General features: G+C 39.0%; 1 protein-coding gene across 6 annotated transcripts in view; it reads left to right on the top strand.

Moving 5' to 3' along the window:
- Nucleotides 1-25590, top strand: part of LOC126284081 (PAX-interacting protein 1-like) — a 163152-nt gene that overhangs the window by 134751 nt on the left and 2811 nt on the right. For all 6 annotated transcript variants that reach the window (XM_049982720.1, XM_049982724.1, XM_049982722.1 and 3 more), the window contains 6 exons: nt 70-219; nt 1920-2104; nt 2547-2782; nt 3976-4144; nt 4233-4333; nt 19837-20044. In XM_049982720.1, coding sequence (XP_049838677.1) covers nt 70-219; nt 1920-2104; nt 2547-2782; nt 3976-4144; nt 4233-4333; nt 19837-20044 — 1049 coding nt within the window. The remainder of the gene's footprint in view (nt 1-69; nt 220-1919; nt 2105-2546; nt 2783-3975; nt 4145-4232; nt 4334-19836; nt 20045-25590) is intronic.

Raw genomic sequence — 25590 nt, forward strand, 5'->3', positions numbered from 1 at the left:
CAACAAAAAAATCAAATCAAATAATTGAAATGTGAAGTCATGCTTCATTAATACCGTACCTTGTTATAGGGTTGACGAAAAACCTTGCAATAACCACATAATATCATATTCTGGTTTTGAGAAAGAAGAGAGAAGAATGGTCCATTTCATGATTGTTGAAATTGGTGCCAAACCTACTGCCTATTTCTCAAGAGAAAATCACATTCTAGTCTGTAGAAGGTAAGTTAAACTAGTTTTTCCTTCATTATCTACCATTCAGAAAGCCAAATTAATCATACAAGAAATTATTATTAATCAGCAGAAAAAAGCTGGTTTTTTTTTACAATTGTCGACATTTCTTGCTGTTCTCACCAGCATTGATAAAACTACACTTTGGTAGAAAACTGAGACAACTTTTGTCCAAAAATGTCATAAAAACTACTTTCCCATAAAAAAGTACTTTCCTATAAAAACCTGCAGTGGTAAGGTGCATTCATATTATTGGAATAACAGAAAAATTGCCAGCAAAAATTACTCCTGTAGTAAACTTTCACGGACTTAAAAAAAAAGGAGGGGTGAGGATTCTAATCTTGCTACAATTATGAAGGTATTGTGAGACAGAAATACGCTTATTAGCTGTAAAGTTGGTATGAGCTGAGCATTGCATGCTGTAAACAAAATTCTGAATTCTCAGGATACATTTGAAAGCTTAAATCTTTCAGCTCAGTCATTTTCCTCTTCTATTAGCTTTCAGAATTGAGTTTTGACAGAACATCCACCAGAAGCACATTATGCTCACACCAGAAGCCTGTCCCTGTCTTTTTTTAACACAGATGGTTTCTACCTTAAGCTTTTTATTGGATATTCAAATGGCGTTGTTTGGTAGTCTCCCTTCTGAACTCTTACACATTGCGGTGACACATCATCACATATTTTTGACAGTGCTGTCCAGGAAACTATCATCTCCTCCATCTTATTGTCCCAGTGAGTCCTGACAGGCTTTGATTTGATAGTGTTAATGGCATTGACTGGTGCACTTGTTAGTGATGATTATTTCATCGCCAGGCCAGGCACACCTTCTTAGTCACTAGACTTTTCTCTGGCTGCTAGTGGTCATGTGGCAGCAGCTGTGAGGCTCCACTGTGGCTGTTGGTGGCCTCATGGCAGTCATTGTGTTAATGTCTTTGACTTTGTGTCACTGACCTTCTGCATTTGTGGTCAGCTAGGGCTATTAATAGTCTCCAGTTTGGTAAGACAGTGGTTTCTATTTTGCAGCCAATTAGATGTTACTTTCCAAATATCCCTAATAGTAACACTTGCAAAAGAACACTGCTACTCTAGATTTTAGGACACATTCATCTTCAGGGGCATAAGGATGAGAAAAGTGGAAAGAACGAGCTAATTCTGAGACCAGGTATTGATTGGCATGGATTCGGAATGGCCCCCATTCTCTCAATCATGGCCCATTCTCTCATCTGCTTTTTCTCTGCTATTTGGCACCTGTAGTTGGAACTTTTCTGGCCTAAGTTCTCTCTAATCCAGTTATTCTTGCTTGATTTAAGAATTACGTAGTCTGTTAAACACCCTGCTTCTCCATTCCTGTCCCCCTCCGTGAACTCCAATCCAACATTTTTATCTATCCGTTATTTGCCTTTATGTTCTTTTAAGAAGGGAATCAAGATTCTAAAACCTTGTAACTCGCAAATTTTTTGTAAAATGTTCATATTAATTTCCATCGTTGATAATGTCCGTTTTCTCTGCTTTCTTTTTCTCTGCCTTTTTTCTTTGCTTCTATTCCGAATACTTTGCTTTTGTTTTAAGCTTTTTTACATGGTGCTGCTTAGTTACAAAAATGCACCATTTTATGGATTATTTATAGAGATATTTACATTGATGATAATGGGTTATTTACATATCAGTAAAACTGTTATTTGTTTTAGACCAGATGGGCAGAAGTACAAGAAAGCCCGAGAATGGGGCAAACCAGTAGTCAATGTGCAGTGGCTTACAGATATTCTTTTCGGACAATATTCATGCATTCAGCAACCAGATAATCCAAAATATCAGCAGTTTAACCTTGTAAATCCTTTTCGAGTTGAATATGCTTTAATACCAAATCTGATGGGTGAGTCATAGCAGTTAAAAGTGGTGAAAGTATTTCTACTAGATTTAATTCCCCATTCATTACTACACTGACATAAAAGTTTTTTACTTAGAAGTAATTCACGTTGTTCAATGTCTGACATTGGAATAGTTTATACAATGCTGTATATCGTAAATTCAGTAAATATGTTCAGTGGTTCATATACAGGATATTTCAGATAAAAATGTGTGTGTTTTTTAATATCTTCTGATATTAATTTTTAACACTAGCTATGGACAGAGTAACTACAGCTTTGAGTTCATAATAAGTTTGTTTTTATAAGTTAATAATTTGAATGAAATTACTTTTTGAATTAATTTTTTACAATGTTATGCAAAGAATCTAGGAGTATGGGTTTATGTTATATGTGTATGTATGTTATTTTTTGCAATACTATACATATTCGAATTTATCTAAAATTTAGCTGCGTGGAAAATGCCAATCAATATAACACAGGAATCTTATGACAAATTGCAAAAAAGTCCACCTAGTCAGCGGAGACATAAACGAGCTCGGCTGGACTGTGAAAATTCTGTGATTCCTCCAGTTGAGGAGGAGCCACTGGGTGAGGTAGCAGTTACAAATCCTGATCCACCACCTCCTGACAAGAGGCCACGCTTCATTCTCTCAGGGTTATCTAATGAAAATGAGGTTACGAAGGTTAGTCCACTTTGTTTATCTGCATGTGAAAATGTGATTTAATTAGTCTTAATAAAATTATCTGTATGAGTATGCATTTTCTCTTCATTTGAAAGGTCGCCCCATCTTCTTTAATTGTTTTCAGGAAGGAAGCTAATCAACCAAATTATGTTTCTATTGTTAAACCTGTATAAACTTCTACAATTTCTCATTTCAGTATTTCTTCAGACTACATATATGTATTTTTGCCTTCTGAGCAGCTGAGCGACTGAAAAACACCACCTGTTAATGTATTTCGATCATGCAGAAAGTCTTTCCCCAATATGTTAGTAGAGTTCTTTTTGGCTCTCTTTTTACATTATGTACTTTGTCAGTTCTATCTGTAGTGTTGTCAAATATGGATCAGATGACTGTGAATGCCCACCAGGGTTCAAAATCAGTATTCTGCAGATTTTTGTAATTATCAAACTGGGTCAGAAGAAAAATGATGTTGAGAAACACGTTAAATCAGAGCAGCACTCAGGTCACTGGCAGGAAAGTGCTGCTGCTTCTCAACAGAAACAATCATTTATTGAAAGCTTAAATAGGGCCAAAAGAAACAGGCAAGCAGAAGTGTTTGCAAAAGTCAAAATTCCAGCCAGAAAGCTCCCCAATTACCATCTTTTTATAGCAGGCAATTTCAGGCACACAGTTTGACAATATTCTAAATTCGTATGTGTTTTAGAAAGGGTAGGTTAGGGAAGGTAAAACGAAGAGCAAGTCACTCAGAGCCTGCCTGTAGTACAGACAAGGGTATACAAAGGAATTCTTTCCAAACCTAAATGTTTTTTGAAGCTCGCTTTATATGTCCATGTTTGCTTAGCAGCGAAGTAATATGAGATCACTGCCTTCTCAGGTTTTCTTTGACCCACACATCCAGTACTGTTGCCCCATTGTTATATGGGTGATGCAACATTACTGAAACCTGATTGGTTCAAAAGAGAAAAAGAAGAATGTCATTACTCTAAAGAGTGACCTCAAAATACTTTTATTATATCCTTATTTATGTTGTTGTTTGTGAGAATTAAGTATTATGCCATAATATTTGATTTCATGTATTGAGATGTAGCTGCAGTTTTATATGTGCAGTTGAAGCTGTGCTGCACTTCTTTGAGAGACATTTCATTATTGCCAAAATTGTATAGTTGTTTGTGATTCTGTTTGTAATTTTACAGAAATTGCTACAACTAGGGTGTGAGAAAGCAACCTCGTGTAAGGATGCAACACATTTGATCATGCCAAATTTAGTGCGAACTTTGAAGCTTATGTGTTGTTTGTCCAGTTGTCAGTATATTGTTTCGGTGGTGTGGGTTCACGACAGTCATGCTCAAAATAAAATTTTGGGTGAGTGCTTGTTTGTAGCTGTTACTAAAATTTACATATGTTGTATTACAGAATTATTGAAAATCTTACAAATGTTTTCTTTTTCTAGATGAAAAACCATACATTTTAGATGATCCAGCTTTTGAGAAGAAATTTGATTGTAACATTCCTAAACTTCTCGAAAAACCCAACCGACGGGAACTGTTCAAGGTAAATGGAATGTATATTTTTAAGTGATGAAAGATAGATATGGATTTATTGGATAAGATTTAAGATCTGTGGCTTTCAGTGACACTTCTGTGGCAATGCACTTTCTGTTCTGGTGAATATTACTGTAATTGCATGATCATTATTCATGTAGTTCCTGTGCGTGACTGACTGGATATGTCTGATCTTGAAGTAGTGCACATTCTGCTTTCTTCTTCTGGAACCATTTTTCAGAAATCCTTTCCCATACTTCAGTCCTTTGTGGAACCGTAGGCTGTATAGTGATGTAAGGTTGGATGCACACATTGCCATTGAGCAGTGCTTCTCTGCAGTGCACTGAGATGTATGACATGTTGTCACTAAGAAGAGGCGTAGCTGTTGTCATTCTGTGCAGCTGTCATGCTACCACTACTGCTAAGTCAACTGCTGCCCCTCAAAGTTTCTGTTGCATCATAGAGTCTGATGAGGTGCATGCCTTTCTTTTACTTCTTGTACTGTATAAGGAAATCAAAAATTGAAGTTTAAAAGTAAATTCTGGATGTAACGAAAAATAGTTAAATGCCAATTTCATATATTGAATGATTACCTTAAGTAAGTCAATGGGAAATTTTTTCTGTTTTTCTGAATGTCACAATACTTTGACATTTTTTAGATGTATTTTCAGCATTCTTGTTAACAAGTGGAGAAATTTTCATTAACTTTTAAACACATGTCCTGAATTTGCTGAAGATAATACAGAAACAAACTGTGTGTTGCACAGTTTTGTACTTGATCGAAATAACAGATTTGAAGACAATTGACTCCTTGCAGTTTACATGAATGATAGTCATCATGTGACGATATGTACATTTATTGAATGTTGCTTGACTTTACGATGTTCAAAGTGCTTAAATGTATTTGTTTGTCTGTATAAAGCTTTTTGTGGATTAAGAACATCTGAAGATGGCAATTATTTTCTGAAATTGGTAATATGAATATTTCCTATGTATATAAGCAATTGTTTGTGTAGTAAGCTATTATGGCCTACCTCCTTGTTTGTATACTTTGGGTGTGTGATTGGCTGCTATAGTGGGTTGTGGAACTAGGGTGTCTGTTGTCTGGATGTCAGAATACCATCACCTAAGGCATGGGTTGCAGTCAAGGGGTGAGTGGATTCCTGTTAGATGTCCGAGGAGGCATCAGAGAATAAACGTTATAGAAGCATTCCTTTATTACTCAGAGTACATGAATCAAATCATTGTCGGATGCCAGCTCCCACGGGACGTAAACAGCTAGTGCCCTGTCGAGGAAGGCAGAGCAGTCAGCATGCAATGGCATGCTGACTCAAATGGTACGACAAGGCCACTAACCCAGTAGGACAGGAATCTGTGTCAACCACCCTGTTTGAAGCTTTTAGCAGCCCAGACTAGGACAGCCAAGGTGTGTGTGTGATCGTGCTAGAGACCCTGCACAGCAGAAGTGGCAGCAGAGTCCGCCCAGAGCAATGGTGTGCAATAAGAAGTTTTCCCACCCAGGTGATGGATGAATGGCTGCTCATTTCCACAGGGGAACCTGAGACCTCCAGGCTATGGCAGCAGCAACTAAGGTAGGTCCTCTAAAATAGGTCCTATGCATGGTCCACCAGTGAGCGTTAAAAGCACAGCGTCAAGCTTGGCACCAGCAGCAGTGTCACAGTTAGCAGTGGTGGAGTCTGAAAAGAATAGGTCCCTCGTCAGGACAGGTAGTCGGCAGACTGCAATACCGTGATTAAAAACTGTGGTTATTGTAAACTCGCTTGAAGAATACTTGTTTTGTTACAGCGTTGGTTCTGATCACATAAGGACAATAAGTTCATAGCTCAGTTGTGAAGCAACCATGCCATCAAAGCTGCAGTGGCTCTCTTTCTGCTGAATCAATGCTTTTGCTTGGTGGCAGCATAAACTAATGACCTCGGCATCATAGCACTTACATGGCCAATTGCTTTAGCTGAAGAAAAATCATAGTTTTTTCCAGCTATGTCAAGTACATCAGTTTGCAGTGAAACACTGTTCCCTCGTTTAGAACCAATCACATTACAGATCATCAAAGTAGAAAACATATCCACTGTGGACAGATCAGACATCATTGTATATTATTGTTCAGTGTGCTGCTTGTGTATTGTTGTACAAAGTGCTGCCACATGTACAATGTGGACACTTAAATGTGGCAGTTTCAGAAGGGGGCGGGGGTCTTTGAACTAGGGCTGTGCAAGATACCTCTAAAGGTCAGGCCAGAACTCAAATGTTCATGACCCTTCTAACCTTGGCAAACAGTTGCACTGTAGCCATTACTGAATGCTCTTTGTGTTCCAGTTAGCTTTGTGTTGTACGTTTCTCGTTGGTTTTTAATTTTATTTATTTATTTTTTTTATTTATTTTTAAATGAATTGAGAGACTAATCCTGGTCCATGACAGCATAAGAGTACAACCTTCACAACACCAGAATGGATCAGCAATACCTATGGTTGTTATGCTAGTTCCACTTTTTCAGGAACACAGAATATGGACAGCCAGCCCAGTGATGTGGGCCTAATTTGTACTCTCAACTCCTCAACCATCAGGAGGTCTACTTTCACTTTTTTGTTTACATTGTCAGCTGACTGTCCCATTGTAATGTTGGAACATTATTTGTATAGAAACATAAACAGGTTACAAATATGAGCCTCATATACATTACCCATTCGAGGCCGCAAATCACCTGCAATGTTTTAACTCAAAAGTGTTGACAATGTTACAGTTTTCAGAACTATTAGTTCCTTCCTCGTGGAGAAGGGAGGGATAAGTTGGGGATAGTTGAAGAGGAAGGGCAGATCACTCATATCTCAGGATGCCAGAGACCCATCTGTAATGAGGAGGGGGTTAGACAATGATGATCATGATAAAATATTTAAAAATCCACAATGGAACAGGAAAAACGCAAGAAGCTTTTTTTAAAAAAAGGGGGGGGAGTATAATAAGTAGAATATAAGAGAGAAGTAGGACAAATAAAGTCGCTTTAAGGCATTCTCTAGCCGTGTAATAATGCTCTTAAAAGTTTGTAAAGACCGGTTGACTTCTAAAATGTTGGCTCCTGTCTCTGAAATGCAAGCCAGTAGCGTTGGGCGAAGATGAGTCAATCATTTTGAGTGTCATTGTGATGTTGGAGACATACTTAGTAGTGTTACAGAGCATGTTGCCAATATGTACAGTGTCCAATTTTGACTGCCCATTATAAGAAGGGAAAAAAGTTTGTTAATATGTAAAAAATGAAAGTAAATGGTTTGAGAAAAGATCTTTAACAATACCATCTGTCAGTAATTTGTTTTCAGTTTTAGTGCTGTTACAGCTGGAGAAATTTGAACAGGAATTCTAGTCTGTGACATAGCTCAGATGTTCTAGAATGTGGGGCTTAGAGACACATGATACAAAAAAAGCCGTGTACGAAGTCCCATATATCAATCAGCGTTGTTATCACTCTCTTACATTTGTTTGAACTTGATATAAATACCTGTTTCTTGAAAACAGAGAGCTGTACAGAGCAGGCATTTATACCGGGTAGGGGTAGGGGAGGGTGATCATAGGTAAGTTAGATAACATTCTGAAAGTAAAATCGAAGATTCAGACATTCTGAAAGTTAAATCGAAGATTCAGCCATTCTGAAAGTAAAACCGAAGATTCAGCAGTGGTGTGTATGTAATTCTCAGTGATATTACTTGAAACTTTAATTCTTGCACCTTTTCTGCTGGCTCTTTGTGCCTAAGAGCATGTTATCCATTGGCAAACAAAAGTATGACCCTTGAAGGATGTTATGCTAATTGATGTTGGGGATGTAGGATCTTCACTGTGAAGCTCTTGATGGGGGTAAAAACATGTCTCCGAAAACAGTGCACTGTTTGTATATCTTCTGTGCTGCATGGTTGCTGTCTCTATTTCACATTTTATTGTGAGCATTAATGTCCTAAGTGACAAAGAGAGTTACCAAGGTGTTGTTTTTTAAACCTTCCTGAATAGTTATCAAGCAAGGTGACAAATGGGCTCACATTCAACACCTGTTCAGCCATTGTGATTATATTTTTCCAAGGATTCCCTAATTTCATATGGTTAGTCTTCAGATGGGTTCTATGAGTGGGACACACCTAATTATCTTGCCTAATTACCTTGTCATCAACAAGACATTCAACTATCACATCTTTCCTTTTTTTTCGCTGAGCACAGATCAGTTAATAGTGTGTTATTGTGTAGGACCATCACAGCTTTTCCTCTGTTGTGTTTGCTGTCTGTTTTATCTGCCTACATTCCCATTTGTTATTTACACATATAAACATGTACATAATTATATGAAAATGGATGCATGCATTTGTGAAAGTGTAATTTCCACATTTCCTCCTGAACCACTGAACTGATTTCAGCCAGATTTGGTACACATACTACGTATTGCAAGAGGCAACTGTTGGGAGGGCACGAATAGAGTTTGCTTTGATGGGAGGCACTCTCCCATTCCACTCCTTGCCAGTTTTCGGCTGAAGGGTGTAGGTTACCTGTAGTCGCCAGTAGGTGCAGTGAAAGAAGATTCAGAGTTAGTTATTTATTTCCATGAAAATACAGTTAGCATCTTGACTCGTGGTTGGCATCATCTGTCAATGCCCCCTGAGGAATCGCATCACAAGCAGCCTTCAATTCACTCACGGCAGCTGACACCGCACACTTCAGTCCAGCTGGCCGCTACACTGACAGTTCACTGATTGTGTTGGCCGCAGATCTGGCTGTACCATGAATCTACAGCAGTGAGTGATGGCAGCGCCTTTATTGAATTCTCACATGCTGACTTGGGAAGTGCTCTGTTCTCTCCTGCTCACCAGCCTTCTTCGTCATCCCGTGCACCACAATGTTCATCATCCCTGTACCACGGTGACGGTTGTCGTGAAGTTTGACGATATTGGTCTGCTTTACAGGTAGGCTCTGTTTAGTCTGCCAGAATGTCAGGAACACTGGTGTCCTGATCCTGTTGGGACAGAAAAACCTCAAGGCCCCCTTATCAGTGACAGAGGCAGACTGTGGTGTTGAACTCTGCAATTGGTAGACTGTGATGTTGAACTCTGCGACTGGTGATTATGGCAAGATAGCCATCTCTCCCAGTAGTGGCTGTTGTTGTCTGTAGTGTGCTGGAAATCTACGACGACTTGTGCTGGACATCATTTTGCTGTGATGACTGCCTCACAATCTAAACTGCTGGGATATTTATGGAGCAAAATAGTGACTAATGTTTACCTGACGTCATTCATCATGACCTATTATGAAGGTATTAGCAGTTTCCCTTCTGCTGTGCTTGCTTAACATGTTTATTAAAGCAAAGAAATAGTTCATAAGAGCTCTAAGTAACATTTGTTGCATTTGCCTTAGCCTTTCTTTTGTCACAAAACGAAGGTGGCATGATGCTGTGTGGTTGCTCTGACCCACAACATTCTGTTGAAGTCTGCTGTCTGGCTCACCAGAAGTGCTGATGTTGTTTTTTGTCCTGTCCCAGTCTCCGTGGTGAAATGTTCCCATTCTGATCACCTTGCGTCAACATTGCCATAATGTACCTAGGTAGCTTCACTCAGGGACTTGGAAAATTTTACCAGTTTTACTGCACTGTACAAAGTTGACATGCAACATACCCGTTTTAAATTTTTAGGCAAAAAAAAAGTCTTATTCTTTAATATAATAATCTTACTCCACTTATAAAATTCTTTATCAACTTAACCTATGTTGCAGTTTCTCATTGCCTTTTGGTACAACCCATTCCAGACAGATCTTGTGTGTGAGTTTCGACTCTGCTTTTGTTATTTTACTCCTTAGGAAAAGATAAACTGCGATAGTGACTGTTATTACTCCAATTATACTAGTGTTGATCTGTGCTCCGTGTTCACCCACAGTGATAATTCTGAACATGTCTTAACATTTGATCAACAGCATTTAGCTCCTTTTATGCAGCAATCAATTTGTCTATGCCCTGTAATACCGTAGCATCCGCATTCGGGAGGACGATGGTTCATTCCCACGTCCGGCCATCCTGATTTAGGTTTTCCGTGTTTTCCCTAAATCGCTGCAGGCAAATGCCGTTATAGTTCCTTTGAAAGGGCATGGCCGACTTCCTTCCCCGTCCTTCCCTAATCCGATGAGACCAATGACCTCACTGTTTGGTCTCCTCCCCCAAACGACCCAACCCCAACCATAGCATCTAGCGTGTAATTTAGAAAGGAAATATTCTGAATAGGTAAAATGCTGAAGGGATTTTCTGGCCAATACAGTGTTGGGTCTACACAGGAAAGATGTAGGGGCATCTTCTTTAGTGCATAATTGTAACCATTTTTATATTCGTATTTTTCTGCTGCTTGGTGAGTAGGTTTTTTATCTATACAGTTACATTATATTGTCAAAAATTGATTGTTTTTGTTGTAATATTAGACCAAGTGGTCATCGTTCCCTCTTGTGTCCCTCTTGTCAGTCTTTGTCTATTGAAACTGTGTTTTTTCTAGCTTATGTGCTAGTCACCAAGATTAATCAACACTTTGCGCATACATCTTTTCTAGTGCGTAATTATAACCCTTTTTTATGTCCATGTTCTGCCACCGCTAGGTGAGTAGATTTTGTATCTACCCAGTTACATTCTACTATTACCCATGTATGCTTCTTAATTCTAGTATGTGGCACCTCTGCTGGTACTTGAGGAAAGAAATCTGTGGCCCCTTTAAAAGGTTTAATTCTATTAATATGGACTAGTGAAGTTCATCCTAGTAATTGCAACTTTACATTTACAGGTGACTTTACTTCGACCACTTGGTAAGGACACTAAAACTTCATCAAAAACTTTTTTATCTTATTGTTGAGAGTGTAAGGGTTTGCATGTAATACCCATTGACCCATACAATACTGTTGTAAATTCCTCTTACTTAATCCTACGTGCTCTTGACGTTAAAGCGCTTTTGTGTTTTCCTTTTCGGACTTCCTTTAGAGTTTACGCTAACACCTTAACATGTTCACTTTCTTTTCCCAATGTTGGTTGAATAACATCAAATGGAGAAGGTATTTTGCGTCCATATACTATCTCTTAAGGCAATAATCCTTTTCCTGTATGAGTTTTTGAATAGTACGCGCATGTTACAGAATGTAAATATACATCCCAATATAGGTGTTGAGAATAATGTAATGGCTTAGCAACTTAGATATAGTCCTATGAACTCTTTCTGTACGAACATTTGCCTATGGCTGGAATGGGCTTGTATATAATTTCTTAATGTTCAGTAAGTAACACATTTGCTTAATGAGTTCAGACATGAAATTTGTGCCGTGGCCCATAATAATTGTTTGTGGCACCACAAATCTAAGTATCCAGTCCTTTATCATAGCATGAGCTCCTTTGCTTGCCTTCTGATCTAGTATTACTATCATTACCAGCTACCTTGAGAAGTGATTGATAACACATACTTGTTACCTGATTGACTCTTGTGAAACAGCTCCAGAATATCTGCTCTCTAGTAGTTTTTGTAATTCTATTTTTTGATGACATAAATCAGCACATTGTGCACACAGAATACAGTTACAGTTCTTGACATACTGTTGAACATCAGCGTGTGTTGTTCTCCACCAGAACTGTTCTGCTACTCTTGTTCTGTTAGCCCCATGACCCGATAATGCATGATCATTTGCTTTTCGTAGTATGTCTGCTCGAACCCCAACACACAGTCCACACTTGGTTGATCTACACAAAACCCCATATTGTATGTCAAACTGTATCTGCTTGCGGTACACCTGACACTGTACCATTAGTTTGTGCTCTCTTCAGATCTTTTAGATCAAATGCATATGCTTACAGTGTTCCAATCTTCCTGCTAAATGTGTCTGCATTTCTGAGTCTTTAACACCCATTTTGGGAATCACATCGTATTGAAATTCACACAGTTTCAAAGCCGATCTCGTTAGATGATTTGGGATCTTTTACCCCTGGTAGCCATTAATCAATGTGAACTTATGTCCATGTACATAATGTCTAAAATAAGAGAAACTATGTAGAATAATATTGTTCGGCCTTATCAGGCTGACGTGATGCATATGCCACTGGGTGTTCATTACTGTAAATGATTTGCCCTGGAATCACTCCCAAAGCAGTACCACTTGCATCACATGACCATATGAATTCATTTGTGAAATCTGGTAAAATCAAAACTGGATCTGAATAAATTTTGAAATGCAGTGTGACACTCAGGTGTCCAGCTAAACGTCATCTCATGAATTTCCTATAGTAATTTCTTAATCCAAGGAAAGACTGCAATTGTTTAACTGTATGAGGGACTGAAAAGTCATGTACTGCTGATGTAAGGTGTGGATCTATCCTTACTACATCTTGGCTTATTATATGGCCCAGATAGTTTACTTCTGATTGTGCAAAGTGAGGCTTATTAGCATAAGTCAAGTCTTTCTCAACCTGACAAATACCATCTCCAAATGCCGAACATGCTCTTCCAGGCTTTTTGTGAGTATAATTATATTGTCGAGATACATCATGCATTTGTTTGGTTTTTAAAGCTCTGAGGACTCCATCTGATAAATTCTGAAATGTAGCTGGTGCATTTTTCAGCCCAAAAGGCATCCTACAATATTAGTAGTGACCAGAAGTCATGGTAAGTGCTGTTTTAGGACTATCCTTAGGGTGTACCCTAATTTTATGATACCCACTTTTTAAATTGAGGGATGAAAAAAACTTGCACTGACCCAAATTATCTAATGTGTCACCTAATATTAGTGATCGGATACGCATCTTTTACTGCTTTTCCATTTAAGAAACTGCAGTCGCAACAAATCTGATATTTTCTTGTTCCATCTGGTGACTTCTTACCCACAGTCATCATACTCGCTGGCCATGGTCTACCAGTATGTTTTATAATCCCATTTGATAACTGCTGATTCACCATGCCCTCTACTAAAGGCTGTAAATGCTTAGGTAGCCGATACTGTTTTCTAAATACTGTCAGATGGATTGCCTGTTGATATTCTATGTTGTGTGATTGGTGTAGCAGGTAACACTCCTTGTGGATTGAACAAATCCTTATACTGTGTTTAACACTGATTCGATTAATGCCCCATATTTGTCCTAAAGGTGTTTAACTTTTTCTCACAGCACAGATATGTCGACTGTTCACTCTGTTCTACCGTGTACCGTAGACTCCTCAGTATCTTCCTCTTCGAGAACCTCTAATGTGGCTATCAGTAATTCCTATGGAAGACTCACTTCATCTCTCCCAAAATTATCCAGGTTTATTGACAGCATAACCTGACCATTAATATGCCTTGTATGCGTTATACACCTACGTACAAAACAATGTTGCTCATTGCCAATGGTTGATTCTAGCACAATGCCTACCCAGAAAATCTAACCCAAGTATCACAGTGACACATTGTCTCACACTTGACCAAACTTACATTTGCTCATGAACCTTGTGTTTCCTATTTTAAACCCATGCCATGTTGTCTTGACTGAATCAACTGTGTTAGCCGGCCGGTGTGGCCGTGCGGTTCTAGGCGCTTCAGTTTGGAACCGTGTGACCACTACGGTCGCAGGTTCGAATCCTGCCTTGGGCATGGATGTGTGTGATGTCCTTAGGTTAGTTAGGTTTAAGTAGTTCTAAGTTCTAGGGGGCTGATGACCACAGATGTTAAGTCCCATCATGCTCAGAGCCATATGAACCATTTTCAACTGCATTACCGCACGAGGTCCAGACTGACAATCTATACGTGTGCTCCTGTTTCTATCAAAAGTTCATATTGTTTCCCGTTCAGACAAGCCACCAATGAACAATCTGTCTCTGCATTTGCATTGAATGCACTTCTAATTGAGGCATTCCAAGGAAAAATGACATTACATTCATTTTTCTAGTCATTTTTCCATTTCGTGCAGTAATAGTTCTCACAAATTATTATTAGCCTACGACAGGCGCAACACCCTCTAGAAACATTTGAAGGCCGTGTTGCTTCATCTCATTCCACTGACCACCATAGCATGATAGACAGCTTCCATGCCGTTTTTACCAGTGTTACGTGTGCACTGCACTGAGACCTATTTGTCAGAGACAAGATATCTGTGCCATGGAATTTATGTTTTCCAGCACCACATGGAAACTAAATAGTGACTGTAAACAAAATATGGGAAGTGATTGTGATAGTATGTCCAGTATGGAGTGTGATTATTATGAGAACCACCTAATTGAAAGGAAACATAAGATGCAGAAAGGGAAGTGGGAAAAAAAGAAGTTGTGAAGAAGAAAAGAAATTCAGGACAATAATCCATTTCGGCAAAAACCAGTAAGAAAGCCTATTCTAAGAAATTTGCAGTCGGTATAAAGGTTGCCCAAAGGAATGCTATATAAAATTATTCCCAACAAATCCATGAACAGTTTTGGACTTTAGGTGACAATAACACACAAGATACATTGATGTTAAGTTTAACTGAAAAGAAAACACTATCTTGAGCATCAAATGCAGCTAGGTCTGCTCAGAATTGTAGCACCACACATATATACCACCTAAAATGCAACAATAATAGCACCATAGTTTGTAAATCCCAATTCCAAAGTATCTTGCAAGTTACCGAGAGTCACCCAAAAACAGTTTTAAAGAATGAATGCTACTGGTCTTATGGTAGAAGACAAAAGAGGGAAACACAGCAACAGACCACATAAAATTGCAATGGAAATTTGGGACATGGCCTGCTCTCTCTGAGACCAGTTTCCTTTCAAACCCTGTACAAGTATTTGAAGTCGGCTAAACTTAACAACACATATACCTCAGTGCTCAAATTTGATTATGCACAGAGCATGCCTCTGCCTGCACTGAGCATTACTATGCCATTCTGTAACAGGCTACTGCAGTTCTATGTAATTAATGTTCACTGTCCAGTGACCAGTCAAGTACATTTTATTGGTTCCTCAAAGGTTCAGTAAAAAGAGATTCAAATTCTGTTTCTTCCTTTTTATATGACTTCATAAGTAGGAAACTCCAGGAACCAAACAATATTAAGACTCTTATGCTTCTATCGGATTTTTGTGGGGGGTAAAACAAAAATATGAGTGTGCTACTATTTTGTACTGTGCTTTCAGAATCAAACAACCTACCATACAACACGTATTTCCAGTTCAGGGATACTCATACAGTCAATTTGACCATAACTTCGGCATGTATGGAAAAATGATAATGAATGTTGGAAACACTGAGAATGTGTGCCATTATATGTCAGAGCTGCAGAAAGAATCCAGCACCCTTTGGAGTGGTGAAAGGAGTGGACATTATTGAGGAGTGTTATCACCATACTATATCACAAAACTCAAAGAAAAAGACACTATTTGGAATACAAAAATATGTCATTTTGTGTTACAGTCTTGTCTACTTATGCAGCAACATTCAGTCCTTAACAAATAAAGAAACGAGGTTGTACATTGCTACTGCACAAAACAGACGTGGTGACGGCAAAGAAGTCTCATCCTGGGATTATGGATGCAAAGAAGAAAGATATCTTCGCACTACTCAAGTTCCTTTGAGACAACAATGCAGAAATGCTAAAGAATATTGTCGACATTTGTGCATCTGTGGCAGACAATGACTGCTCAGGATGCGAAACAGACATGTGATCAATAGTAATCATGCATAGACTGTTGCAGATCTTTGTTGAGGACTGTGTTGTGTACTATTTATGTCTGTAATTGAATAAATGCATTTCTTTCACTTTGTGGATGATTATATTAATACATTTTTAAAGAGGATTATTGTGTGTTATGTTCGTTGGTATAATGCCTTCAGGAACACCTTTACACTGTACTGTTGCTTTGAAAACTAATTGTGTTTGCTGAATAAAAATATATTTTATTGCTTCACAGCCTGACTATGCTACTTTTAGATTTGATGACTGTTCAATAGTCAAATATGGAAAATGTCATTTTCTTGTTCATGTTATACAGTGATTTGTGGAAGAATAACTTAAATGTGGTACTGTATTTTAAGCTCAAATCAGCATGTAAGTTGTACGTAGAACAGTGTTGTGTCATTTATCCTGAAACAACAATATGTCATTTCTGTTTGAGTGAAATTTTGTCCATGTACATGGGATTTAAATGAATGAAAACATGTCGTCAAATATTTGATGTTTACATCTATATTTCCATATATTGCCATTAAGTCATTGTTTCAGAAAACACCTCAATTAATGGGAATGCTTCTCGATGGAAGGAAGATTACCATTGTCATTTAATGATTTCTTTTTCCCATTGTAGTTACCCTGTTCCTTTGACCTAGACTCCTATGCCTTATGACCAATCAATTGACAAACATTGTGGTTGGCAACTCTGTGCTTTAAAATGACCCTTTCTTCTGCAGTGATAACATTCTTTGTTCAACAGAAACATTTCCTGATCATTCCAAGACTCAGTAGTACTGTCTATCTCTTGCAGCTTATTGGTTGCCTGCAGTGCTGCTACTACATCTAGTGGATTTTCCATTCTCAGCCTGCAAAAAAATTCTGGAGAAGCCCCTTTAGCAACAGATCCAGTGCCCTATCCTCAGCCTCTCTCAATAAAACTGGATCACTGTCCGGTTTGTTAGTCAACTCGTAAGTTTGGATGTTCAGCTTGCGTATCCTGTCCGATAATGCTTTGGTGGTCTCATTTGGCAGTTGTCTCAAAATTACTTTTCTCAAAAGAAATGAGCACTATTTTGTTTCCTGTACAGTTGCTGTAAGCCATATGCCAACTCTGTAATTGTGGTTACTTTACTTGAAACCTCATGGTACATGATGTACATCGTAACCTCACCCAGAAAGTGCAATGATGTTTGTTCAGACTAGTAGCACAAGCTGGCTGTGGACAACACATTCTGAATAAAAATGGAGCCATCCTCTGATGTTTTCCCAGAAAAAGGGAAAAATAAGACTAGCGACCATAGGGTCCACAAATGCGGAAGGTATTGCCAGTATTGATTTAACTTGACTGAGGCCTGACTGTGAAGGCTCTCCCATTAGGTTATGTAACTGCTGTGCCATCTGCTTGTCCTCTTTCTCTTTCTTTAATAATGTAACCTGTTCTGCCAGAGCTGATATTGTGTCTGCTGTAGTAGTTGCTCGCATTTGTGCCATATTTTTGCAGCTTCCTTTTCTATCAAAATAAGCCTTACACACCACACACAATATACACTATAATGAATATCAAAATTTACTTATTACTTTGTCTCATTGACACCATTGACACTTAAAAAAGTTATCTTTTGCATGACCATATTGCCAATGGAATATATTACAGGAATAAACCTATGAAAAGGCACTCTGTGCCTCGACAGATTTTACAATGTACTGTTACAAAATACATTGTACTGTAACTCCTCTTAAATTGAGATATTAGGCATTGCAAAAAGTAACCCAGAAATCACTGTCTCTTATTCTGGACATTGATACACCAAAATGAACTTGGGTGAGAAACAAAGCTTTTCAATGATTCACTCCATGATTATTGTAACTGCTGTTGTGGCTCTGTATGAAATACTCATACAGCCTTCTGATGTAGATCAGAAAGACGACCACTTCCTGACACCAATTTTGCAGAAAGCTACTATTGGGAGCGCACTCTTCCACTTCCACAGAAGTATGTTAGTGACCCGTCGTATTCAGTAGGCACAGTGAAAGAAGGTTCAGAATTAGTTTCTTATTTCCATAAAAATGCAGATAGCATCTTGACTTGTGGTTGGGATCGTCTGTCAGTGCCTGCTGAGAAATTGCAATGTAAGTGCCATTCAACTGGCTTACAGCAGCTAACATCTCGCACTTCATTCCAGCCTCTGCTGCACTGGCAGTTTGCCGCTTGCAGTGGACCTGGCTGTGGCTGTACCACAATGCTGCAGCAGTGTGTGACGGCAGCGTGTGTATTGAACTTACACATGCCGAGTTGCGAGGTGCTCTGTCCCGTCCTGCTCACCACCCTTCTTCTCATCTGTCGCACCGTGATGGCGGTTGCTGTGTAGCCATGAAGTTCAGTGATATTGACCTGCCATCTAGGTAAGCCCCATTGAGTCCACCTGAATGTCAGGAACGCTGTTTTCCTGATCTTGGTGGGACCGAAGAACTCCAGGTCCACCGATCAGCGACGGAAACAGATTGTGGTGTTGAACTCTGCAATTGGTGATTAAGGCGAGGTAGCCATCTCTCTCAGTAGCAGCTGTTGTAGTCTGTAGTGTGCATGAAATCTACAACAGACTTGTGCCAGATGTCACTTCACTGCAATCAGGGAATTGAGTGTTAACGTCGCATACTCGATTGATCTGTCTGACTGACTGCCTTACGGGCTAAACTAATGTTTACGCAACATTATTCATCATGACTGCATAGGGCCTGCTACTATGAAGGTATCAGCAGTTTTACTTTTGCTTTGGTTCATAAGAAAGCTGTAGGTACCATCTGTTGCATTCGCCTTAGCGTTTCTTTTGTCACATAATGAAGGTGATGTGACTCTGTTTGGCTGCTCTGACCCACTACATTCTGCTGAAGTCTGCTGCCTGGCTCGCCAGAAGTGCCGATGTTGTGTTTTGCCCTGAGTCAGTCTCCGTGACAAAATGTTTTCATTGTGGTCCCTTGTGTCAACATTGCCGTAATATAGGGAGATAGCTTGGCTCTGGGACTTAAAAATTTTTATTCATTTTACTGCCCTATTCAAGGTTCACATGATACAGTACTGTCCGAAGGTCGGCATGAAACAATACTGTCTGGGAAGTAGTACTGTGGCAATTAAAATCACCAAGCGCCTATATGGATGGGATAATGGGAAAAGGGTTGATAACCCCTGACATCTAAGTTGACATGTGTGACAGATGTGTTGTGTGGGTAGTATTGGAATGCATTCGAGGTGCTATATGTGTGTAAGGGCACATCTGAGCAAAGAGACACGGGGCAGTGAGGCGGGGGGGGGGGGGGGGGGGGGGGTTGAGAGTGAGAGGACAGGGAGGGAATGGACAGACAGATAGAAGGGGAAGGCAGAGATGGACAGATGGGAGATGGTCAGAGAGAGGACAAGAGAGATGGTGGAAGAGGATATGAGCATAGAGGTGGGGGAGGAGGAGATTGACAGATAGACGTGGGAGAATGAATTGACGGAGAGGGGGGAGATGGACAGGCAGGTGTGGTAGGAGGAGATGGACAGAGAGAGGCGGGAGGAGATTGACAGATAGTGTTGGCAGGAGATGGGCAGAAAGAGGTGAAGGGGAAGATTAGTGAGAAGGGGAGGAGGGAGAAGTGTCGGAGGCAGGTACAAGATGGAGAGGGGTAGTGGGTATGTGGATGAGGAAGAAGGGTGAGGAGATGGACAGAGAGAAGGGGCAGGAAAAGATGAACTAATAGGAGGTTTGAATAAATAAATACCCAGGCAATGCCGAGTGCTCAGCTAGGTTTTTTTAATGTAAGTGAACATCTATTATGTGATATTTAATAACTGTTTTATTTAACAGGGAATAACTTTTTTTATGACTCCTGGCATCAACCCGTCTCCATCAGCTCTCGCTGAAATGATTGAATGTGCTGGCGGAACAGTGGAGAAGAGACGGAAGGCCTTGCGAAACTATGCCCTAGAAGCACGACAGGATGGTCGACGTTTTGTTATAGTTTCGGTGAAACATGATATGCATCTTCTCCTGCAGTGTTTTCCCTCTGGTTATGGTGAGTGTTTTCTCAGTGCAATATCAAGTCTCTCTATATTCCGTATATGGTGTATTTCAAAGAAAACTGAATGTATGTGGAAGCTTGTAGTCACATACTACAGAATGTTCTTAGTAAAATGAGTGTTGGTGGAAGATGCAAGAGCCTTATATTGCTATTCTGGGCAAGGTCCCAGTGAAGATTGCATTTCTCTGACCATTTATGAAATGTCAGATGTTTGTTTGTGTAATTTGGATAACTGTGATGGGTCTCGTACAGTGTAGTGCTATGTTTTTGTTGTTGTGGGTGAAGGGAAGGGAGGGTGAACCTGCCACTGACACACAGTTTACTTCTCTCCAGTAGCACCAAGGAGTAAATCCAGTGAAATATCCCCTGCTGACTAGCAGATCATCAGCAACAATGTCACATGACCTCACCATGAGGGACTATGAAGAAGTTTGGAATTTAACCTTGGTCATTGGCACAAAGTATGATGATCAGTAGCTGTAAGCCACCACTTCTCATCCCGTTGAAAGTAAAATACTGACCGTGAAAATTTCTTCCACTATTGCACAGGTGTGCATTAGCCATCTCTACTTTGAAGGAAGGGGTGGGGTCCATATGGAGTGAAGAATTAGAATTTGCTACTTTGGTGCAATCTCACAACTTTTTTCCCCATAGTGCAATGGATGAAAAATCTTTGATAAAGGTGCATAAACCCAACCTATTTAACAAACCTTATTATTAATATGATGCAAGAAAGTCCTGGATGGGATGCAAATAAGGAGCCACGGAAACGACTCAACCTATAATTTAGGTGCAGAGCCTTTGACAGACATATAAACTGTAATCCATTTTCTCTTACAACCATACCCTCAAAAGTAAGGCAGAGTGGTTCAGCTCTATTCTGTTATGATTACATACTATATCTTTTCAGATATAGCATAATTTTTAGTAACATAACATAAAACACAAAAATTACAAATATTGAATAAATACACATATTTCCACCTCTTTTCTATCGAGCGAGGTGGCGCAGTGGTTAGCACACTGGACTCGCATTCGGGAGGACGATGGTTCAATCCCGTCTTCGGCCATCCTGATTTAGGTTTTCCGTGATTTCCCTAAATCGTTTCAGGTAAATGCCGGGATGGTTCCTTTGAAAGGGCACGGCCAATTTCCTTTCCAATCCTTCCCTAATCCGAGCTTGCGCTCCGTCTCTAATGACCTCGTTCTCGACGGGACGTTAAACACTAACCACCACCACCACCACCACCACCACCACCACCTCTTTTCTGGCATGCCACATTCTTCATCTAATCCTGTTATTTATTGTTTATTTTATTAATTCATGGTTTCAGACTATTAAATTTAAATTCATTGCCACACTGTTAACAGTCCTTGGCCTTGTAATTTGTGGATTCCTAAACGATGATAAATGGTAAATTATGGTATGGTATTCTTTTGAAATTACATGTACTCACCAGTTGGGGACCAGCATATAATAGTTTCCACAGGGTTCATAGTTCTCTCTGGTTTTGGGGGAGATAATGTGAGATCTTCTTCCCGTTTGTAGCTCATGTCACATGAGAGAATTTTGGCGGATAGTTGGCCTCCTACTTGCTCTCTTCTCATTAAACATTCAGGGAAGGGAATTATTCATATCAAGTAGCAACAAACCATTTGCATTACATACTTGAGAGGAAAAAAATTTCACAACAAAATTGACCAGTTATAAACAGCCTATTTATTGTTCTTATTTAAACTGAATATCAATGGGCTGAACAATTTTGTTGTTGTTGTTGTGGTCTGTAAAGAAAGAGCCTCCATCTCCCAAGACGTCTTTGGCAACTTAATCAGTATTTGCCACTGAGAGTATAGACTCCAAGGCAAATTGTTTACAGAGCCCTAATAGAATGCACGTGGAGGCTTCAGTGTAAAAATTTATTGTTGTAGGTATGTGTGTAAATATTTTTGGTCACAAGATAGATGTGTAAGTAAGCAGTTTAAACAATGTAGGGAACAAAGGGGCTGAGCTAAATAGTCATTGGGGAGTTATGGATCACAGTTCACTTGTTAAAGGATGTTTGTAGTGAGTATCACAACAAATAAGAGACTTACTGATTTCAAAAGCTTTTCTAGTTATTGGGGAAGCTGAATGAGCAACATGCCATGTTCACACCTTGAAATATTTGCTTCCCTTTTCTGCTTCACTGTAGCTCATGAAAGAAATGTAGTCACTTAGTAATTGAAGAATCTTTCATTTAACTGGCCACATTTTCAATGTTGGAAAGTTAAGTGAATTGTCTAACTACATTTACTTAATTAAAGTATTACATATTCTATTTTTTTAACTTAAAGAACGCATATATCATACAATGGAAACTCCACATATGAATGTTAACAACATAGAAAAACATAGATTTCCACAATAATATATAACATCCAATAATGTATATAGGAAAAGAGAGATTGCTACAAACTAGACAGAAAACACTTTAAGTTGCAGACTACACATAGTTTTCAGCCACAGCCGTCATCAGCAAAAGAGAAACACACAGCATTCATATGCACAAGCAAGCACATCTCACATGCACATGACTGCCAATTCCAGCAGCTCAGATCAGAATGAATTCTGTAAATGTCTTTTAATTGTGCCTGTCTGCTAACATGTCTTCTGTATGGTAAGTAGCCTTCTCTCTTTTCCTACATATATTATCATGTTTGACTTAATGACATTAGGTTGTTGCTTAGTTTGTAGCATTTTTGTTTTGCATGTTAGTGTTCTGGTTGGTACGGGTTTATTTATCAATTGTAATTTTTTATTTGTAGTTCATCATTACTGTTTGAATTTACATTTGTCATTTGGAGATAGTGAGTGGAGCTGCAGATGCTAGAAAATAAAGTGCCAAATGGAGAAATCGGAACATTTACGACATGATTTCAGTAAAGGGTAACATTTGCACTGTGTATGGGGGTAATCCCATTGCATAGAGCATGGCAAGAAAATGGTTTTCTCATTTTAGGGAGGATAATTGTGACATTAGTGACTCTCCACATTCAGAAAGACCTTTGGAGTTTGTTGAAGATTGTTGAAACACATTAATGCACAATGATCCACATCAGTGTACAAGAGAACTGGAAATGTGATGAACTGTGGTCATACCACTATTGTACAACATTCCTATGCATTAGGGAAGGTTCATACATTGAGTGAATGGGTACCACATGCTCTAAGCCAAAATTACAAAAATGAGTGGGTGGCCATATGTACATCTCTGCTTGCTCTTCATCATTTGGCTCGTGAGGAACACTGACCACTGCTGACTACCAGCAACTTCCTGTGCAAAGACCTGCATGCATCCATGGAAGATAATGTTAAGCATTTGGTGGAGCGGTGATAGTGTGATGTACTATGAATTGCTTCCCCAAGGTATAACCCTCAAGGCTGACATTAATTGTCAACAACTGTGACATCTTATAGACGCATTCCAAGAACAACCAGGAAGACTATGTGAAGTGATGACACTCCACAATAACTCTCGCTCATGTTCTGCTATACTGACAAAAAATACTGTACAGGAGATTGTTTGGGAAGTCATTCTGCACGTACCTTATTCATCTGATCTTCCACCCTCAGATTTTTAACTTTTCCACACTCTGTTAAACAACCTTAAAGAAACTTCCTTTCCAAGTGAAAAATAACTTCTGAACATGGCACAATGAGTTCTTTGCCTCAAAACAATGTGATTTCTACAGTCTATAATCAGAAAGTTACCCCACCATTGGCAGACTGTTCTAAATAGTGAGAGAGAATGTATTATTGATGACTAAGGTTTCTGTTTTGTGTATGTGTTGTGTTTGTTAAACTTATGGAAAAAAGTAATGAACTTGTGCACCAACCCAGTAAATCAAATTGCAAGCAAATCTATATGCTTACTAGAATTGTGTGTCTTCCCCTCGTACCTTCCCCCTTCCACCACCCTTATTCCTTACACATATGATATAGTACAGTTGTTAAGGCACTGACTAACCATACAAATTTAGTTTTTCCGTGGGATCTCACACCTGCTGGTTCCTTTGAATAGAACACTCTTTTTTTTCCTACCCATCCTAGCTTGTGCCTACTTGCTTAACAGCGTTATCATAGCATGTTTGTTAAATTGTAATCTTCATTACTTTGTCTGTTTTTTTGGCTGTCTGTACATGAAACAGTATTACTCTCCTTGTTTGTGTCATATTTGTCTTCTTTCTTTTTGTCACCCATGGTGAACAACACAAAGATGGAAGCAACCATCACAAGTGTGATTACATGAAAATCCCTGCTCATTATTTCTATTTGCTCTACAAAATGCACACGTGAACAGAAATGTCAAAGTGATGATTTGAAATTGGGTATAAAATTGTAGACTTTATTTTGTTGTTGCACAACTCCTCATCAGTTTTCTTCAGGTACACATACTACTGTAATACTTTCGTTGTCCATGAAATGAACACTTACTTTTAAACTTGCAGGTAAAATGCCGCTTGTGTATAGTACGTTAGCAACAATGCCTGTGTGTTGGAAAAATTTTTGACTGTAATGCTTTAATGATGTTGAACATATTAGTACTGTGCCCATCCCCTTTATATATATAATCACTTTCTTGCATATTTCTTTATAAATGTTTCGCATAGTATTTCCAGCTTTTTATGTTTTTTGTCATTCCTTAGTCTCCCCACGGGGTAGCCGCACAGTCTCAGGTGCATTGCCACAGTTCGCATGGCTCCCCCTGATGCGGGGGTTCAAGTCCTCCCTCGGGCATGGTGTGTGTGTGTGTTGTTCTTAGCATAAGGTAATTTAAGTTAGATTAAGTAGTGTGTAGACCTAGGGACCGATGACCTCAGCAGTTTGGTCCCATAGGAACTTACCACCATTCCTTAGGTGCATCTGTGCTTACCCGTTAATGCAACAAAATCAAAGATTGTTTGTATCCTATTTTACACGTTATGCTTCTTTGTATTTGTAAAGCATCATCAGTGGTCTGTAATACATGTTTGTTTTTGTGCATAATAATTCTGTTATACAGATTTGCTATTACACTACAGTTTTTTGTGCTACAAAAATTTGTTTCTCACCTAACACCAAGAAAGTACCAAATAACAACAATGTAGTAACAAATCTGTAATTATTACATAACAAAGTTATTATACAGGGTGATTGCATGATGATGATGATCAAAATTTTCAAGGTTGATGTATCAATTTGAGGATTAGGGACTCTGTTCTGGAAATAAGCATGTTGAAAATTATGGGCGAAAATTGTTCTGATACCTCATGATGGTGGAATAAGTGCATCAGTACTGTGGTCAATAAGACTGTAGGGCAGGCAACTTTTAGAGGTGTTAGCATGGTCAAAAACAAGAAAAACGTCTAGCAAACACGGGCTCTACAGTTGATACTAAAAAAGCACACCCCTTCTGCAGTAAGCTCTTTGCTTTCCATATTATTGGAGTAGATAGAATGTACCAAAACAAGAAAAAAGGTCCATTAAATATGGGCTCTAAAATGCATATCTTAGCTGTGTA

The sequence above is a fragment of the Schistocerca gregaria genome, chromosome 8 (genome assembly GCF_023897955.1).
Source record: "Schistocerca gregaria isolate iqSchGreg1 chromosome 8, iqSchGreg1.2, whole genome shotgun sequence".
NCBI classification, from domain to species: domain Eukaryota; kingdom Metazoa; phylum Arthropoda; class Insecta; order Orthoptera; family Acrididae; genus Schistocerca; species Schistocerca gregaria.